This window comes from Mixophyes fleayi, chromosome 2 (genome assembly GCF_038048845.1).
Source record: "Mixophyes fleayi isolate aMixFle1 chromosome 2, aMixFle1.hap1, whole genome shotgun sequence".
Taxonomy (NCBI): Eukaryota; Metazoa; Chordata; class Amphibia; order Anura; family Limnodynastidae; genus Mixophyes; species Mixophyes fleayi.
Window position 1 is genome coordinate 303,695,487 of NC_134403.1, and position 18,178 is coordinate 303,713,664.

The 18,178-nt window shown below is 37.6% G+C and overlaps 1 protein-coding gene across 1 annotated transcript in view; it reads left to right on the top strand.

The window, feature by feature from the left end:
- The window catches only part of LOC142140432 (arylsulfatase H-like), a 51,364-nt gene that overhangs the window by 11,598 nt on the left and 21,588 nt on the right, over positions 1–18,178 (top strand). Inside the window, exons 3-6 of the mRNA XM_075198184.1 lie at positions 845–966; positions 2,185–2,307; positions 10,015–10,438; positions 15,719–15,855. Coding sequence (XP_075054285.1) covers positions 845–966; positions 2,185–2,307; positions 10,015–10,438; positions 15,719–15,855 — 806 coding nt within the window. The remainder of the gene's footprint in view (positions 1–844; positions 967–2,184; positions 2,308–10,014; positions 10,439–15,718; positions 15,856–18,178) is intronic.

Below are 18,178 nucleotides of genomic sequence, written 5' to 3' on the forward strand. Positions count from 1 at the left end.
TTGCATCGGTCACAATAGATAGTAACACAATACAAGTTTTTATACTTGAGACTCCTCCCACAGCCTTAGCTTCATGGACAGGTGACACTCCCATCTTGCCTTTAAAAGGCAGTTCTCTGCAGGTGTTCTTTAATTGCTCTTCACTGAAGACTAACCTTGTCAGCTTTACTGTTAGCTGTGGAAAATGCACTTTCAAACCATTTTCAAAGCATGTAAGTTAAATGACACTTTATACTTTTACTTTGTCACACATGTCTTACACCTGTACACCTTAACCTAGGTACACTGCTATACATGTGTGTAACCATGCTTGCAGCTTTTACCTGTAGACTGTAAGCTGATTAATTCCTCTTTGAGAGGCCTGTGACAAACCACTCCATTTGTTACACTAGCTAAATCAACTCCTCCCCCCCCCTCCTTCCTTTGAGCATCTTTTACATGTCTCTGAGCTGACGTTTACTTTGTTTTTGGTATTATGAAATGACTGGACACGTGAACCAGGTCTCTGATATTATAGCATTATATTTTGATCAATTTTCATATGTTGTCACGATTGCAATCTCACTCATTGTTGCATATTGATTGGTTTATATGGTGTTCCCTTCTTATCCACACCCTTTGTTTCCTATATCCATCTTTGTCCCACTTATTCAAAAGCAGATGCCATCAAGTTTGGGTTCAGGCCAGAGGTGAAAATATCTGGACTTCAATAAAGAACACTTCTCGGCTACACACAGATGGGGCTGTCATTTTGTGCACTTTGACTTATCATTGCATAGTTTTTAAGTAAATCAATAGGCTACATTCTACTACCATGTTAATAAAAATCATGATGTCTTTTCAGGACTCCTAACATTGATAGATTAGCAAGAGAAGGCGTAAAACTTACGCAACACATTGCTGCAGCTTCTTTATGTTCTCCAAGTAGATCAGCTTTTTTAACTGGCCGATACCCCATCAGAACAGGTAATACATTACATTTTAATGACTTTAAACTCCATTTGAATGTTATAATTTTCACAAATGTTATGGCTGAATTACTATTGGTATTAATGTATTAAAAGGCTTCTACTGTATTAAACTACTGTGTAGTCTAATTCTGAATGTTGTAAGGTAGTGTTGCATATCTAGAAAAAAAGGGGTAAACTCTACTTGTCAAGCATATTTCTGGTGTAGTATGCTCCCAAAACAGAACTTTAAAGAATGCAAGTTTTTTTTTTAAGTTAAGTTTTAACGTCAAATTAACTCATTCATGTCAGTTACTTTAGTGGTAAGTGACTAACTCTGTTTTAGGGATTGATGTGTAAATTAGTCATATGTCCTGTAAATCAGCACTAAAAAGGTGATATTGTTTGGTGGGTAGTGATGTCATCGTATAGCATTGGGGGCCTTAGTACAGTAGCACAGCCTAATTTTAACACAGAATTGGTGCAGTAACCTCTTCTATTGGTGCAGCGTATATTGCAACATTTCACAGTTGGGGTTGTGAGTTTGGATTTTTCTCCTCTTGTATGGGAGTCCGCTGTAAACATTAGAAAGATGTCTCATTGGATGGGGTGTATTATTTGAATAAATCAGACACAGATGTTCTAAATAGGATCAACCATTCATTTATTAAGAAAAAAATAACCTTGGACTATTTAATTAGAGATGGGATAACCCATACAAGTCTTTGATAATGTTTAGCAGAGCTAGGTGAAAGGCGTCAACAGCGAGTAGTAAGAGGAATCTACGGACTCTAGTCTTTCATGCACCGCTAGTTACCATTGTTACATTGGATCCTTGCTGTTTGTAATTCTTCAATACGGTGGCCACCAGGCGGTGATTCATAGTCTATATTTACGTTATCTGATGGCACATGACGTCTGTGTATTGATGTGGGGCTAAGGAATTTTTTTTCTCTGCTGGCTGCTGCTCCTGTGTGTTCGTGCAGAGCTGTGTTGAGTGTTCCACTATGGCAGGATTAGAGTCAGAAGTAATTGGCTCGTACTGAAAGGTTTATTATGAATATTTATGCTCATAGTTTTGTTTAAAGGTATAAGAATAATATTAATACCGTATTTATGTCCCACCATTGTTAAATATTTTATTGTGATGTGATTTATTGTGAAATGTTGTATTACCTTTGATGGTACTGTCTGGAAGGCTGTGACACTTGTGTTATTTGTTCTATTTTAACTCTAGGCATGACTGGTCATGGTGGTAATAAGGTTCTAATGTGGAGTGCTGTTTCTGGAGGGCTTCCTAAAAATGAAACAACATTTGCAAAAATATTGCAGGAACAAGGTTATTTCACAGGAATCATTGGTGAGCATTAACTGGAAACATAGTTATACTTATTTCATGAAATGATCACTAACTAAAGCTATTTCTATGCAATAACTATATAATTATAATACCCATCACTAGACTTCTTAGGACAACACCATTTCTCCTTGATCAGCTGTTGGCCATATTCATTAATTCCACAGGACTGTATAGAGAACTCACATCAGTCCCTGATCCATTGGAACTTAGTCTAAATGACCTAACATACACACACATACAGAGGGAGAGACTAGGGTACATTTGATAGCAGCCAATTAACCTACTAGTATGTTTTTGTAGTATGGGAGGAAACCGAAGCACTCGGAGGAAACGCACGCAAACACAGAGAGAACATACAAACTCCAAACAGATAAGGCCATGGTTAGGAATTGAACTCAGGACTCCAGTGCTGTGAGGCAGAAGTGCTAACCACTAAAGTACAATGTTGCCCATATTCTGCTGGAGTGAAGTGTGACGGCTAAATTAATCAGAGAAGATAGACTCCGATTGACCTTTGAAACATACAGAGGCAGCAGTATGTGATGCAGTTGGTATTTTGTTACAAAAGTTTCCAGTGGTGGAAGTGGAAATTTTTTAAGTGGCAGTATGGAAAATGTAAATGAATGGAATATGATACTTTACAATGAAGTCAGTATGAGAAGTAGAGGCATGTAATACCACCATATACCAGCCCACTTTGCCCACTGCACATTTTCGAAATAAAGTACACATCCAGTGGTGCCCCAAAATGATTTCTACCATATATGGACAAACCAGATGGTGGCATCCCTTCAGGAGCCGATACACAGCGAGGCGAACGTCAACGCATGTTTCACTACACTAGCTTTGTCTAGGCAACCTGATTGTAAACCATTATTAAATCTCAAGCTTTAGTACTGACTTAATATACTTGTATATATAATCAATTACTTAGGCGTCTAAGAGTAATGAAGCAAGGAAGGGAATAATTAATATCTCCATAATATATGGAGAAACTTTATGGAGAGAATTAAGAGGATCTGTCATAACAGGAGGTTAAAACTATAGTTGCATTGCACAGTCAATCATAAAAATAATTTGTTTATATGATAAGAATAAGAATTATAATGTGATTAAATACTGGAGCTGCATTTTTACCATATGAAGTATATGTAATTTGGGACTAATGATACATATTGAACAAAAAACAGGAGAATACTTTATGAACCATACTATTTATTTTCAAATTATAGATACACAGAAGTGAGGCTTAGCAGTTTATTACTGCAATTTTAAAATAAGCACATTTTTACACAGTCACTTTTTTTCACCTTCATTGTTTTTAAATATTTTGTTACCTATGATGGCTCAGTAATAGACCTAGATCTTTTTTAGTGAAGAATAATAAAGGTTAAAATTTTACTATAAATGCTACTATAATTTTAAATTCAAGCAATTTTTCTGTTTCACTTTCTCGTCTTGCCTTTATTAAAGTATTTGTGGAAGAGCAGAAGTTTGCTTTGGATGATGATGGGGATGTTGGGCTAAATGAGAGTGCACCACTGTACCTGGAATACTGTTGAGCAGGGCAAATATGAGATCTCAATTTGCAAGCACATTTCTAGGCATACTGTAAAGAGAAGCTTCAAGACACAAAAGTGGCATAAGTATGAATGTCCCCACACTTATGATTAATTTGAGTCACAAATAAGGCTAAACTCTTAGAAAAATGGACAAGTTATACTTAAATAAGTGGGAGTACTAAAGTAGTAAACAGTTGGACTTTAAAGTGAAGTTTACACTCTGAGATTTTACATCCTGTCTCCAAACCCAGTCGCACTCTTAGTTGGTGTAGGCATCTTTTTTTGTGATTAAACTCAGTTGTGAAAATAAAATACTAAATTCTCTGGAATGTGCAAAATGTTGCATCTTCTGAAGGTGGGACCTGATCAAATAAGGGCATTCCTTTCAGAATGCATACCTCCCAACTGTCCCTATTTTGGTGTGATGTCCCAATTAGGGCTCATAAAAGGGGTGGGGCTTAACAGGAAACGAGAGGGTTTGACCAAATATAGACCTTTGTAGTTTGGGTGTAATTGGGGGGTGTTTGGGTGGGGGCTGGGCTTATTTTGTCCCGCTTTTGGGATTCTGAGTGTTGGGAGTTATGTGAATGCAAGCTCACCACATCAATATGTCTGTTTTTGCACCCACATGCAAAATTGAGATTTTGATTTCTCTGAGGAGACATTAAATAGGATGCAACAGATGGGAAGTATGCATTTTATAGGGGCAATACATGGATAGTGGGGTAAAAACCTCAGTCAATACTGTACTTACAATGAGACTCTTTTATATTCTACACTTTCACTTTATACAGCAAAGGGCATTTCAACAAATGTAATAAAAACATTCAAATGTATGATAGTGACACATGGTAAAAGTACAGTCCTGATGTTGCCTCAATTTCATAATTTATTTAAGGCCAAATTAAGTAATAGTCAAGCAGAATTTTAGGAGAAAAATTGACATGAAAGTAATAAAGATGAAGGTCCTAAAGATATAGAAGTCTAAACTGTGAATTGGCTTTTTCTACGGTTTCCACCTTGTACATTTTCACAATCCAATAAAAGTAGGCATAGCATGACTCAAGGAGGTGATCTCAAAAAAAGAAGGTGGAAAAGCAATGAGAGACTTTTTTTTCTGGTTGAAAAATGAGTTCCAGAGGGTAAGAAATAAACAAAGGTTTTAGGTGAAGGAATCCCTTCCTACTTTCTCCATTATAAAATCATATGGATAGAATAACCCTATGCTATCAGAAATAATAATCCAGAAAATGTGCTTAAATGTAATGGCTTGATATAGGTTACAATCTGTCTGACCTAAAATTGCAACTTATGTAAGGGTATAAAGTGGACTCCTAGAGAGAAGTCAGGCAAAATCTATTTACTAAAACTGTCAGATATGTTATTGCAAGCAGACAAGGAAAATAACATAATACAATTTAACATAATACACTATTCAATGTCCGGGAGAGAATGCTTTGGGTAAAATGTTAGCTGACAATGAATAATCTCTTCATGTTGCAGAGACTCACTACACATTGCACTTTATACGCTCTCTTATCCCTGAGAATGTACAAGTGAATGATCTAGGACATAGTTCACTTTGTTTCTGAGGATTCAGAGATCATTAAATGCCTAACTGTGCTATACCTATGTTTATTTTAGCGTATATAGATGTGGGTGAGAGGTCTATTTCAATTAACCCTTGCACACCTAAAATGTACTTGGCTTATGATTTGTAACTCAAAACAAAATACTTCATTTTGGCAATGCCAATCACCTTCAGTCCACTTTTAAAAGAATTACATTCACCTTAGTCCCCAAACCACACAAATACAACCTACACATAAGGGAAAAGTATTTATGCTGGTGATCTAACAACAGTATGAAATTGATCAACAACAATATATGATAGAATCTTCAAATGAGAATTTTGTGATCATTCTTGATAGAAAAAAGTCTTGAGTATCTTTGTCCTCAGAACGTTCATCATCATTAACATTTATTTATATAATGCCAGCAGATTCCATATCGCTTTACATCTTCAATACCGTGTGTCTGTACTGTTGTTAGATCACCAACGCCAACACTTTTGTCGTGTGTGTAGGTTATCTGTACCTGCATGTACTGTATACTTAACTAATGTTAGTTAGTTGTTAATGTTTGTCAGTTTGTCAGTAGCAGGTACTAAAGCTGATAAACGTCTTCCCTTCCTTTGCATTCATTTCTACACCTACCAACCAACTCTACTCCAGCCTAGTAGGCCTTGTGACTCTTGAGGGTTGTGACATATCCAGCAATTTGTTTTTGTTTTGCTTACTTTTATTTTACTCTAATGTCCTACACCTAAAAAACAAACAGAGAACCAGGGTTTCTTTATGAGTTCAGCTTATAGAATATATCTTTCCCATCTGGAGGAGTTCCCCAGCTATCACCCCTTAAGTCCCTGTTAGGGTGCGAGGAAACAGGAGAAGTAGAGAAGGCAAGGTCATCTAGACTGGGCCGTCAGCTGGTAGAAGGATGCAGTACGCAATGAAAGAAAAGGTACACGCCACAGAAAGCATGTTTGGGGATATAAAACAGAAACTAGAGAAAATAGAGCCTATACTAAAAAATAAATAACAATGGGCCTTTTAAAGAAAACCAGGATAAAGAATCAACTGTCCTAATTATGTTTACACTATACAAGGCACTACAGGAAAAAAGTGAAAGAAGGTAACTCAAAAGAATCTGTTAGCCTTCTGAGTCCCTCTGAACAGATATGTACACCTTTGATATAGGCTAAATCTTGGTCTGGGAAATCCTTTGGTATGTTGTCATTTTACTTTAAATTACGGAACAGATTGTGGAGACAGAAATTTATATTTTGTCTGCTCGTCCTAAAATTTTGGATTCTGCTCTCTGTCCAAGAGACAGGCATATATTTCACCAACAGCTTTATTCAGCCCAAGTGCAGGAACAGCAAACAGGAGTGAAGAGGTTTAAGTATAATACAAATAGATTTAAGTCAAGCAAAAGGGAGCACAGGGTGTGCTAGCAGACTACACTCCTCCCTTTTATTATTATTATTATTATTGTCATTTATTTATATAGTGCTGATCAGTGGTTGAAGTGGGTTGGTATCCCATACCGCCACTTCTCCTACTGCTGTCATTGTAAAACCATCAAATCCCATTTACCTAAATTTTACTTACCACCCCTTAAAAATTTTCACTTTGACCACTGCCACCAATCGTATTACTGTACAAAGAATATGTAGTCATTGATGATGGTTCCTGCCCCAGTGGAGCTTACAATCTAAAGTCACTAACACTAAATACGCACACTCAGACTAGGGGCCATTTTGTTAGACGTTAACCCCTTTCTCACTCTGCAATAGTCTTGTCAGACCGTGCCCCATTTGCCCCACCCACATAAATATTTTCTTTGTGTGTGGCACACACCTAGGTTGATTAGCACACACTGCAATGTAAACTGCTAGTATGATTCCATTCTGCCTAATTGACTGTGGCCTGTGTTTGAATAGGTTATGGAACAACCAGCATTAAACAATGATGGCATGAGCACTTCTCGCCCAATCTTTGCTGGATCCATCTTTATATCATCTGGGAATAGGAATAAGTATCTTGACTCTTGCCTCTTAACAGATGCACATGTGGTTCAGTTGTCTATACTACTGCTCCGCAAAGAGTAGAACTCAATGGCTGACTCCAGTTTCTTTACTAATCTGCTCCTGAGTCATGTTGGGGACCATCTCCAAATGGGTAAAAATTGCAATGGTCCCCATCCTGTCTGAATCAGTCTCCTGCCAGTCTGCAACACCAATAGTGATAGAGGGAGTGTGAATGTCATTAGCAGGAAGATTTCCACCTCAAGCAGTCGATAAGGCTTGTGTAATAGGCAGCAAGCAGCAGACTTTCAGCCTGTAAACAACTACAAACCATTGCAGTATCTTCTGCTTGCGTATTAAAATATCACACCTGTACAAGTGGCTAAATTTGCAGCTTCCTGTGCCCAGAACTGTCTCCCTGCCAATGCCAAATCTAATGGGAAGCACTTTAGACCCCTGGTTCTGCCTTTTTCTCTCCCTTTGACCAGTTCCTCTGGCAAACATGATAAAATATAAATAGGGGGTTGAAGAGCAAAGCATACCCTGTGTAAACGTAAAGTTGGCACACACATTGTACTTTAAAAATCACATTGTTCCATCAATTTGTATAACAAAACAACGTGTTTTTGAGATGAATATTCAATTGAAACATTACATTTTAAAACAGCAGAGTGAATAATTGGTTAAATGAGTCTGTTTGCTCATCTTTTAAAAAAATCCTACTAGAAGTTTTCTTTTAGCTAGGTTATTCTACTTCCAGTGCTGTCTTGGAATTTCTTCAAGCACAGTTAGTGTGACTAATCTTAATGGGAGATTGGAAGGGTGGCTCTTGGTTTTCTAATTTGGCATAACTTCATTAAATTGTGAGCATATTTCATTGTGTGTGTGTGTGTGTGTGTGTGTGTGTGTGTATATATATATATATATATATATATATTAACAAAAACAGACATAGATCCTCTGCACTCACCATGTACAGACTGGGGTGTAAGAGGGGGTTGCCCACATTGTATAGACAAGAAAACAGGGATACTCTGCACTCTCCAGAATGGGAAGACTTTGGCGTGAGTTGGTCAGCTTAACATATATTGCAATATGTGGAACTAACATTCCCTGTTTTTAATATAGAACAGTACTTAGTATAGCATTAATTATGTGTTTGGAGAGTGCAGATTATCCCTGTTTTCTTGTCTATACAATGTGGGCAACCCCCTCTTGCACCCCAGTCTGTACATGGTGAGTGCAGAGGATCTATGTCTGTTTTTGTTTATACAATGTAAGTCCCATAACTCTTGCACCCCATTCTTTACATAAATTAATTCCAACTTGTGTCAGGTGAGTCCCAGGTCTCCCATGGCTGCTAGTGCTTGGGAAAAGCTTGCCTTTAAAATCTGTGTGCAGGTAAGCCTTAAGCCCAGATAAAATAGCATAGCATTTGATCATGTTAGGACTAACCAGAATGGGAAGACTTTGGCGTTAGTTGGTCAGCTTAACATATAATGCAATATATGGAACTAACATTCACTGTTTTTAATATAGAACAGTACTTGGTATAGCATTAATTATGTGTTTGGAGAGTGCAGAGTATCCCTGTTTTCATATATATATATATATATATATATATATATATATATATATATATATATTACACAGAAATTCTCTCTCGAACAGTTTTAAATACATATCAACTAAACAAAAAACATCCAGTTGCACAAAAGTGACATGTATTAAAGGCTTGCTCAATGTCCCCATTCACTCATGGGTAATTTAAAAAAGTTTGCCATGCTATATGAATATATGGTTTAAACTATAAATGTCCTTTATCGCCATATCACCATGGGCAGCACGTTGGCTTAGTGGGCAGCACTTCTGCCTCACAGTACTGGGGTCATGAGTTTGATTCCTGACCATGGCCTTATCTGTGTGGAGTTTGTATGTTCTCCCCGTGTTTGCGTGGGTTTCCTCTGGATGCTCCAGTTTCCTCCCACACTCCAAAAACATATAGGTAGATTAATTGGATGCTTAAATTGCTCTCAGTTACTCTCGGTCTGTGTGATGTTAGGGGATTTAGATTGTAAGCTCCAATGGGGCAGGGACTGATGTGAATGAGTTCTCTGTACAGCGCTGTGGATTTAGTGGCACTATATAAATAGATTATGATGACTCAAGGACAATATTTGTTCCTTGACTGGCTTTTGTTATCCATAAGATATCCCTTGTTGCAATAGTACAGGCTTATGAAGAAAAAAGTTGAAATAAATAAGGGGTCTGGTCCTACGTGGAAATAGATTGGATTTTATAGTGATGCTTTTACTGTTTCCACTATGAACATTTTTGGAGTGTCTACAAACCTGCATATATAGGTGCATCCCCCTTTTTGGGGGTGTTTCCAAAGATCAGAAAGTGGGTGTGCATGGCAGACAATCAGGCACAATTGTACAAAAAAGTGCACAACCACATTTTTAGCAGTAATAAGTGACCATAAATGACTCTCAATTTTTCATTTTAATTTGAATGGTCTCTGTTTAAGTATAATTTTTTTTATTTTTTTTTTAGGAAAATGGCACCTTGGGGTAAACTGTGAATTGAGGAATGACTTTTGCCACCATCCATTAAACCATGGGTTTGATTATTTTTATGGAACGCCTTTCACACTTATAAATGACTGTGAAGTCTCAAGACCAAGTGAGATGCATATGAAGTTTAAAAAAATATTATGGTTTTATGCACAGGTGTTTGCTACCACGCTGCTGACACTTGTAGCTGCCAAGATTTGGCATTTTATCAACATTTCCTGGAAAATTATTTTTGCTTTCACCTTTCTTGGCACAGTTTACTTTATATATTGGTATGTAGCGTATGCATTCCAAATGTACTGGGATTGCATATTGATGAAGAACTTTGAAATCATTGAACAGCCAATGGATCTGGAAAAAAAAGCTGGGCAAATCGTTGGTGAGGTCAAAGCATTCATTAACAGGTAAAACATACATTGATGTACATTGCACCTTTGTGACACAGTATCAGTATTTAAAATATTTAAATCTAGGTTGAACATTTATCTGTTGTGTATGAAATGTATAATACGTATCAGGGTCTGTAACAATGAAATATTAAAGTATTACCACCAGAAAATAGTGAAAGGAAAAAAAGGGCGCTTCTTTAAATTAATGAAATGTGTACAAGTGTATAAAATCATTTGAAACGGCAGCCAAGGACAAATAGGACCAATGTGCAAGTGCAAATAAAAGAAAAATGTTGTCCGGCGCTCAGAAACAAACAGAATTTAAAAATCACTGTGTCAGCATAAACATAAAGGAGAATTTTGTGCACAATATAGCTACTGTATATTGGGGTTAAGCTCACCTGCCGGACGTCAAGGCATCTCCTGTAGGTGAGTCCCTAAGCTAGTGATACAAATTTACATTCAGGGTGTTCCATTTAAAACCTTCCCCTGAACCTCCATCTTATAAAGCCTGCAGCACCTTTGTAAGGAGTGGTCAACTCCCAAAAACTAGAAAATTATGCTGACACAGTGATTTTTAAATTCTGTTTGTTTCTGAGCGCCGGACAACATTTTTCTTTTATTTGCACTTGCACATTGGTCCTATTTGTCTTTGGCTGCCGTTTCAAATGATTTTATACACTTGTACACATTTCATTAATTTAAAGAAGCGCCCTTTTTTTCCTTTCACTATTTTCTAGTTTTTTGGGAGTTGACCACTCCTTACAAAGGTGCTGCAAGCTTTAAAAGATGGAGGTTCAGGGGAAGGTTTTAAATGGAACACCCTGAATGTAAATTTGTATCACTAGCTTAGGGACTCACCTACAGGAGATGCCTTGACATCCGGCAGGTGAGCTTAATCCCAATATAGCTATATTGTGCACAAAATTCTCCTTTATGTTTATGCTGACACAGTGATTTTTAAATTCTGTTTGTTTCTGAGCACCGGACAACATATTACCACCAGAGCCTTATTAAATTAATGATGTGCTATAAATTATATATATATTTAATTTAAAAACTATACTCATTCTTTTTGATAGGGAAAAATATACCTAAGATTTTCACCAGTATGCTGATGCTCCTTTGCGAACAAACTTTTGCTTTTAGAAAGGGAAATTTTAATTGTATTACACAATAACAAACTAGAACTGGCAAACATTATAATAGAAACATAATTTATCTGTTTTCTTATATAAAACGGTTATAAATTGCATTCACAAATGTATATAAAAGTGTCCATGCTTTTAAAGAACTTGAGTAGTTTGACATTCTGTTTACATTTAATGTGAATGGGGGGGGGGGGACAAAGGATAAGTGGTATACACCTTGTTATTAAAGATGAGCTAGTTAAGAGTCAGAGAAATCTGACAGATCCGAATTTTGGGGAACCAAGTCATGGCTGATGCCAAATTCTGATCTGATAAAGATCCAAATTTGGAGATCATTTCTGGGAAAATGTCTGATTTCGTGAGTTATATGGCTTTCCCTCCTGTTATCAGCTGCCATTTCAAAATTGACACCATGTGGGGAAATTGTTTGCTGCAGGGTGAAAGAGGCAGTTACTGTGTATTGAAATAGCTGTGATTTTACTTCAAACATCTTAACACATTATTTACAAATCAGTCTGCAGTAATTGTGTGCTGAGAAAGTGGGTGTAAGAGTAAAAGTAGACAATCATTGACTACTGATAATAGTATATTAACACATTATTAAAGTAATTAGAAGCGGACAAAAAAAAATTGTGCTATTAAAATCCAAGTGTTTGACTGTGAAAGCTATAGTGTGAGGAGCAAAATCACTGAACTCTGTATTAGTAAGTGCCCATAAAGCAGAGTGCTCTTTGATACTGAGCAGCACAAAAAAAAAATATTTCCTACTTCTAAAATCCAAGTGTTTCAATCTGAGGGCAATTGTGTGAGGGACAGTATCACTGTACTAGCAGTCATCAATAAAAACTCGGCTCTTGATGTAAAGATTAAGGAAAAAGTTACTGATATGTGTAGTGATTTTTCTAAAATGATTCAAATGGGTAACATTCCACAAACCACTCGCAGTGGCAAGAAAATAACTCAGACCATGGCCACTTTTTGCTAGTAGTGGTCCTGCTACTGCTCTTACACATGCAAAAATGCCCATTGTAAAGCGAGTACCCAACGCGGTCATGCATCTTCTTTAACTTTCCATGCACCACCTTCATGTTTTACAAAACAGGCAAATTAATGCATGAAATAAACACTGAGGCTGAAGAACAAATTGGGCGTTCACAGAAATGGGTAGAGTCTAAGGGTGTACATGAGTGCGATATGTGAGTCTGACACTGTAGTTCTAAAGCAGCCTCCTTACAATATTTCTCAACCATTTAGAAATGTGAAGATGAGCAGTAATGATGATGATTTAGACATAGAATTTGAGGATGCTACTTTCTCATGTTTGGGCTAAAGATAAAAAAAAATCCACCTTTTCAAGTGGAAATATTTTTATCCTAAACCAGACAACATTTGTCAAAGCCTTTGTGATACCACAATCATCATCATCACCATTTATTTATATAGCGCTACTAATTCCGCAGCACTGTACAGAGAACTCACTCACATCAGTCCCTGCCCCATTGAGGCTTACAGTCTAAATTCCCTAAAATACACACACAGACAAACACAGACAGACAGACTAGGGTCCATTTGTTAACAGCCAATTAACCTACCAGTATGTTTTTGGAGTGTGGGAGGAAACCGGAGCACCCGGAGGAAACCCACGCAAACACGGGGAGAACATACAAACTCCTCACAGATAAGGCCATGGTCGGGAATTGAACTCATGACCCCAGTGCTGTAAGGTAGAAGTGCTAACCACTACGCCACCGTGCTGTCCACAATAAGTAAAGGTAGGAACATGAACATCTAGAAACTTTTCTCTGCTACATCTTTACAGCAAGTTCATTCAGGTAGTTTATCAAAAGCTGGAAAATCATGTATAATAACAAGACGTCCAGTATCAGCTAGCAGCAGAATGGATAGACATCTCATGTAATCTTCACCTCAACACCTTCATCATCAACCACTTCATTATTAGTACATTGTCCAGCATCCAATTTTCAAATGTAAACTGACTCCCCTACTGCAATCCTTTAATTGACATGAGGCATCCTCACATGTTTCAGCTGCCGGGGGTGAAACATGTCTACAGAATGGGCCCAAGAAGAGTAAGCTTAGTTTTAAACAACAATTGTCTGTGAAACATGCGTTTTCAGGAGGATCCAAGCCTGAATGTCAGCATAAAAATTATAAATTATCACTAAAGCCAAGACCGCTATATATGCATCCAATTTCCGCCATCAATGCATCAGGTTTTAACAAATTCCATCTAGTTTCTGTTTCTCATCATTTCCTCAGCTGATCCAGTAAGGTAAACAGTTATTCAGTCCTTAGAAAATGCTGTTGTACCAACTTTCCATTTAACTACAGATATGTGGACAAGTGGTAGTGGACAAACAAAAGACTACAGGACCATAAAAGCCTATGAGGTAGGTGTATAGCCTTCAGCAGCAGCGGTGCCTGCAGCCCCATGCTAGCACAATGCCAGGTTATTCACAAGCAAGCTACTCTTTGTAGCTGGGTGGCTTCACTAAGAAACATATTGGTCTCAATCTGTTCTCAGGAATATCATAGCAAAAAGACACTCCTCAAGATTTGAGAAAAACTTACTTTTCTAAGAGTCATACCGATGAAGAGTCAATACAGCATACCAATGTGACAGATTATTATGACATGTGGTTAGGCTTAACAGAAATGCCCAAGTACATTAACACCTATACCGTGCCTCAATCTGACACACCTTGTATTAGTAGAATGGTGGAGAATTACTTTAATGATAATGTACAAATTAGCATCTCAGACAAAACCTTTGAATTCTGGGAGGAAAAAAAGGCACTTTGGAGCCTGTTGTACAATCTAACTATGGTGTACTTAAACTGCCCACCCTCTAGTGTGCACTCCTAAAGAATGTTTAGCACAGATGGGAATGTTGTTGATTGACCATCTTGGATGCTATTTCCCCAAATTGTTGAAACACTGGTGTTCATCAAATGAACTTCAAATTATATGACGAATACAGTTGTTGCTGCAAATTATAAACAGAATTTCCAATACTGGATTCCAGTGGGATGAAATAATAATGTTTGAGAGTGATAACATTGAGGAAGATGACCCTGCTAGCCTTATGTAAATGGTTAAAATCCCTATCTATTCTACAGTTCAAAACGTAACAACCAAAATGTCCTCTTTTAGTGGTGGCTGTAACAAATCAAGCACTACAGCCATAAAAAGTGGCATTCCCTGCCACTGAAGTGCTTAGTTTGTTAAACTATGCATGTCCTTTTTATCATAAGGATGGGCAGGAGGGCATAGGGACAATTCCATTTTGGCCTATTGGGATGGGTACTATATATCAACGCTGCAAATGCTGACAGTACTTACCAAGACATGAATACACCGAAGACATCACAGCTGAAAGACTGGTAACACAGACTGCTTTAAATGGAGACTTAAAAAAAAATTGCGGCGGCTGAAGAACCTGGCACACTCCGATGACATCACATTGAAGGGAGGAACAAGGGGTCCCCGCCGGGTTAGAGATGTTGTATTCAGGACACTGCAAACTTAAGTGTTTTAGCAGCTTATTTGAGTGATAATTCCTTAATATTCCAGATGGAGGATGCTTCATGATGTGGGACTTGTCAGTTCCTAATTTCAAACTCTATACACACTGGTTTTTATCTGCATAATAAGTCTCTGATATAATATTTGCAATTGTTAAAAAAAATGTATTACTCATTTAGAAATATTTTTCTTACTTTGAGAATAGTTTTTTTTTAATTGACATGCTTTTATTATGTGTGTGGTTTGAAATGTAAGTTATTTATTTAAGCCAGTTCTGTGTTTACTACATATCAATTCTGCCGTGTTTAATAACAAGCCACAGGCACAGAGATTGTTGTTTCTTATTGGTTCTCCTGCTAAGTGCTAACGCACCCTTATGTAGTGCTCAAACACCAAAATGTAGGAGCCACCTGAATAAACTATTTCAGCAAGCAGTTCCCATGGCTCCAATAAGAGGAAGTACACATTCAGTGAAATTAACTGATTAAGTGGGAGTGCTGCTTTAAAATAAAAATCCTATCCTTCGACTTTTATTATTTAACACTTAAATCACAAAATATAATATGAAATGGTAATAACAGATGTTATCCTATTTCAGAAACAAAGAAGGACCCTTTCTTCTCTTTGTTTCATTTCTCCATATCCACACTCCTCATTATACTACCAAGGAGTTTAGAGGAAGGAGCAAACATGATTTGTATGGAGACAACGTAGAGGAAGTGGATTCGATGGTTGGTAAGGGTCCATATTATGAATTGCTTCATCATAATATTAAACACAAATGGGTTTGTTTAATAAAATGTCTCTATGTGCAAAAATGTGCTGTAACCTGTAACAACTAATCAGGCAATTGCTGCCAATACTCTGTTTACTTTGCACATAGCACCATTTTCATTAAATAAAAACACAATTGTTACACCAGTTTGCATATCATATCTTGCATGAAATTGCTGTTTGTACATGAGACGTGGAGTTGTTTCTGCTGTTAGAGTTTTTTTTATAGTTTAATTGATGTCTAATAATGCTTTTGATGCACATAAAACAAGTTGATAAAAGATGGGCGCATGTGGGACGTACAGAAAGTCTCTGTGACATGTGCCTGGCGTAAACCAGGCGCATATGCTACTGGTGCTGACCTGCACAGATGTGTACAGCTCAGCATATGGATGTAAATAAGATATTTTTACATCAGGCGTTTTTAGCAATAAATTACACCAATTTACGACCAACTCTGTCTCAGGACCATTGTGGTTGAATACATAAATAAAAAATCAAATTAGTGCTACAGAGTAAATATTAAAAATTGTTAAATAATAAAAAGTTTATGCACTATACCAGGGGTGGGCAAACCTGTCCTCAAGGGCCATATCCAGTTCATGTTTTTAGGATTTCTGTCTGTAGAAACAGGTGGGATAATTACTGACCCAGCCAAATAGATTAACTCAGCTGTACATGATTAAAGAAATCCTAAAAACATGAACTGGATATGGCCCTTGAGGACAGGTTTGCCCACCCCTGCACTATACAGACCAGGGTGTAGACAAAGGATTTCCTTAAGAGTAACTTGTGATTCTACAGATCCCAGCATGCCACAAGTTGCCTATCACTGATTTACTAGACAGGCCATGGTTTTGTTTCAGATGCATCCCAAGTTTCTAATTATTTGATGAACTACTGAACATGTCCTCCCAGGACACTCTACAGTTTGTACAGTCAAGGCCAAAAGTTTTGAGAATTAAAAAAATATTATTTTTCACAAAGTCTGTTGCCTCATTTTTTATTATAGCAATTTGCAAATGCTCCAGAATATCATGAAGCATGATCAGATAAATTGCAATTAATTTCAAAGTCCTTTGCCATGACAATGAACTTTATCCCAAAAACATTTCCACTACATTTCAGCCCTGCCACAAAAGGACCAGCTGACATCAGGTCAGTGATTCTCTCGTTAACACAGGTGAGAATGTTGACCAGGACAAGGCTGAAGATCACTCTGTCATGTTGATTGAGATAGTATAACAGACTGGACACTTTAAAAGGAGGGTATGATTGAAATCATTGTTTTTCTCTGTTAATCATGATTACCTTCAAGGAAACGTGCAGTCATCATTGCTTTGCACAAAAAGGTCTTCACAGGCAAGGATATTTGCTGCTAGTAAGATTGTACCTAAGTCAACCATTTATTGAATCATCAAGAAATTCAAGGAGAGAGGTTTAATAGTTGTGAAGAAGGCTTCAGGGCTCCCAAGAACATCCAGCAAGCACCAGGACCATCCCCTAAAGTTGATTCAGCTGCGGGATTGGACACCACCAGTGCACACCTTGCAGCAGGCAGATGTGAGTGCATCTTCACACACAGTGAGACGAAGACTTTTGGAGGATGGCCTGGTGTCAAGAAGGTCAGTGAAGAAGCCACTTTTCTCCAGGAAAAACATCAGCGACAGACTGATATTTTGCAAAAAGTATAGGGGTTGGACTAAGGATTGGGGTAAAGTCGTTTTCTATGAATTCCCTTTCAGATTTTTTGGGGCATCTGGAAAAACGCTTATCCGGAGAAGGAAAGGTGAGCACTACCATCAGTCCTGTGTCATGCCAACAGTAAAGCATCCAGAGTCTATTCATGTGTGGGGTTGCTTCTCAGCCAAGGGAGTGGGCTCACTCACAATTTTGCTTAAGAACACAGCCATGAATAAAGAATGGTACCAAAACATCCTCCAAGAGCAACTTCTCCGAACCATCCAAAAACAGTTTGGTGACGAACAATTCCATTTTCCAGCATGATGGAGCACCTTGCCATAAGGCAAAAGTGGTAACTAAGTGGCTCTGGGATCAAAACATCCAAATTTTGGGTCCATGGCCATTAAAGTCTCAGACCTTAATCCCGTTGAGAACTAAAGAAGAAGAGGCAGGTGGACAAATAATACCCCACAAATTCTGACAAACTCCAAGCATTGATTAGGCAAGAATGGACAGCTATCAGTCAGTATGTGACCCAGAATTTAATTGACAGCATGTCAGGGCGAGTTGCAGAGGTCTTCAAAAAGAAGGGTCAACACTG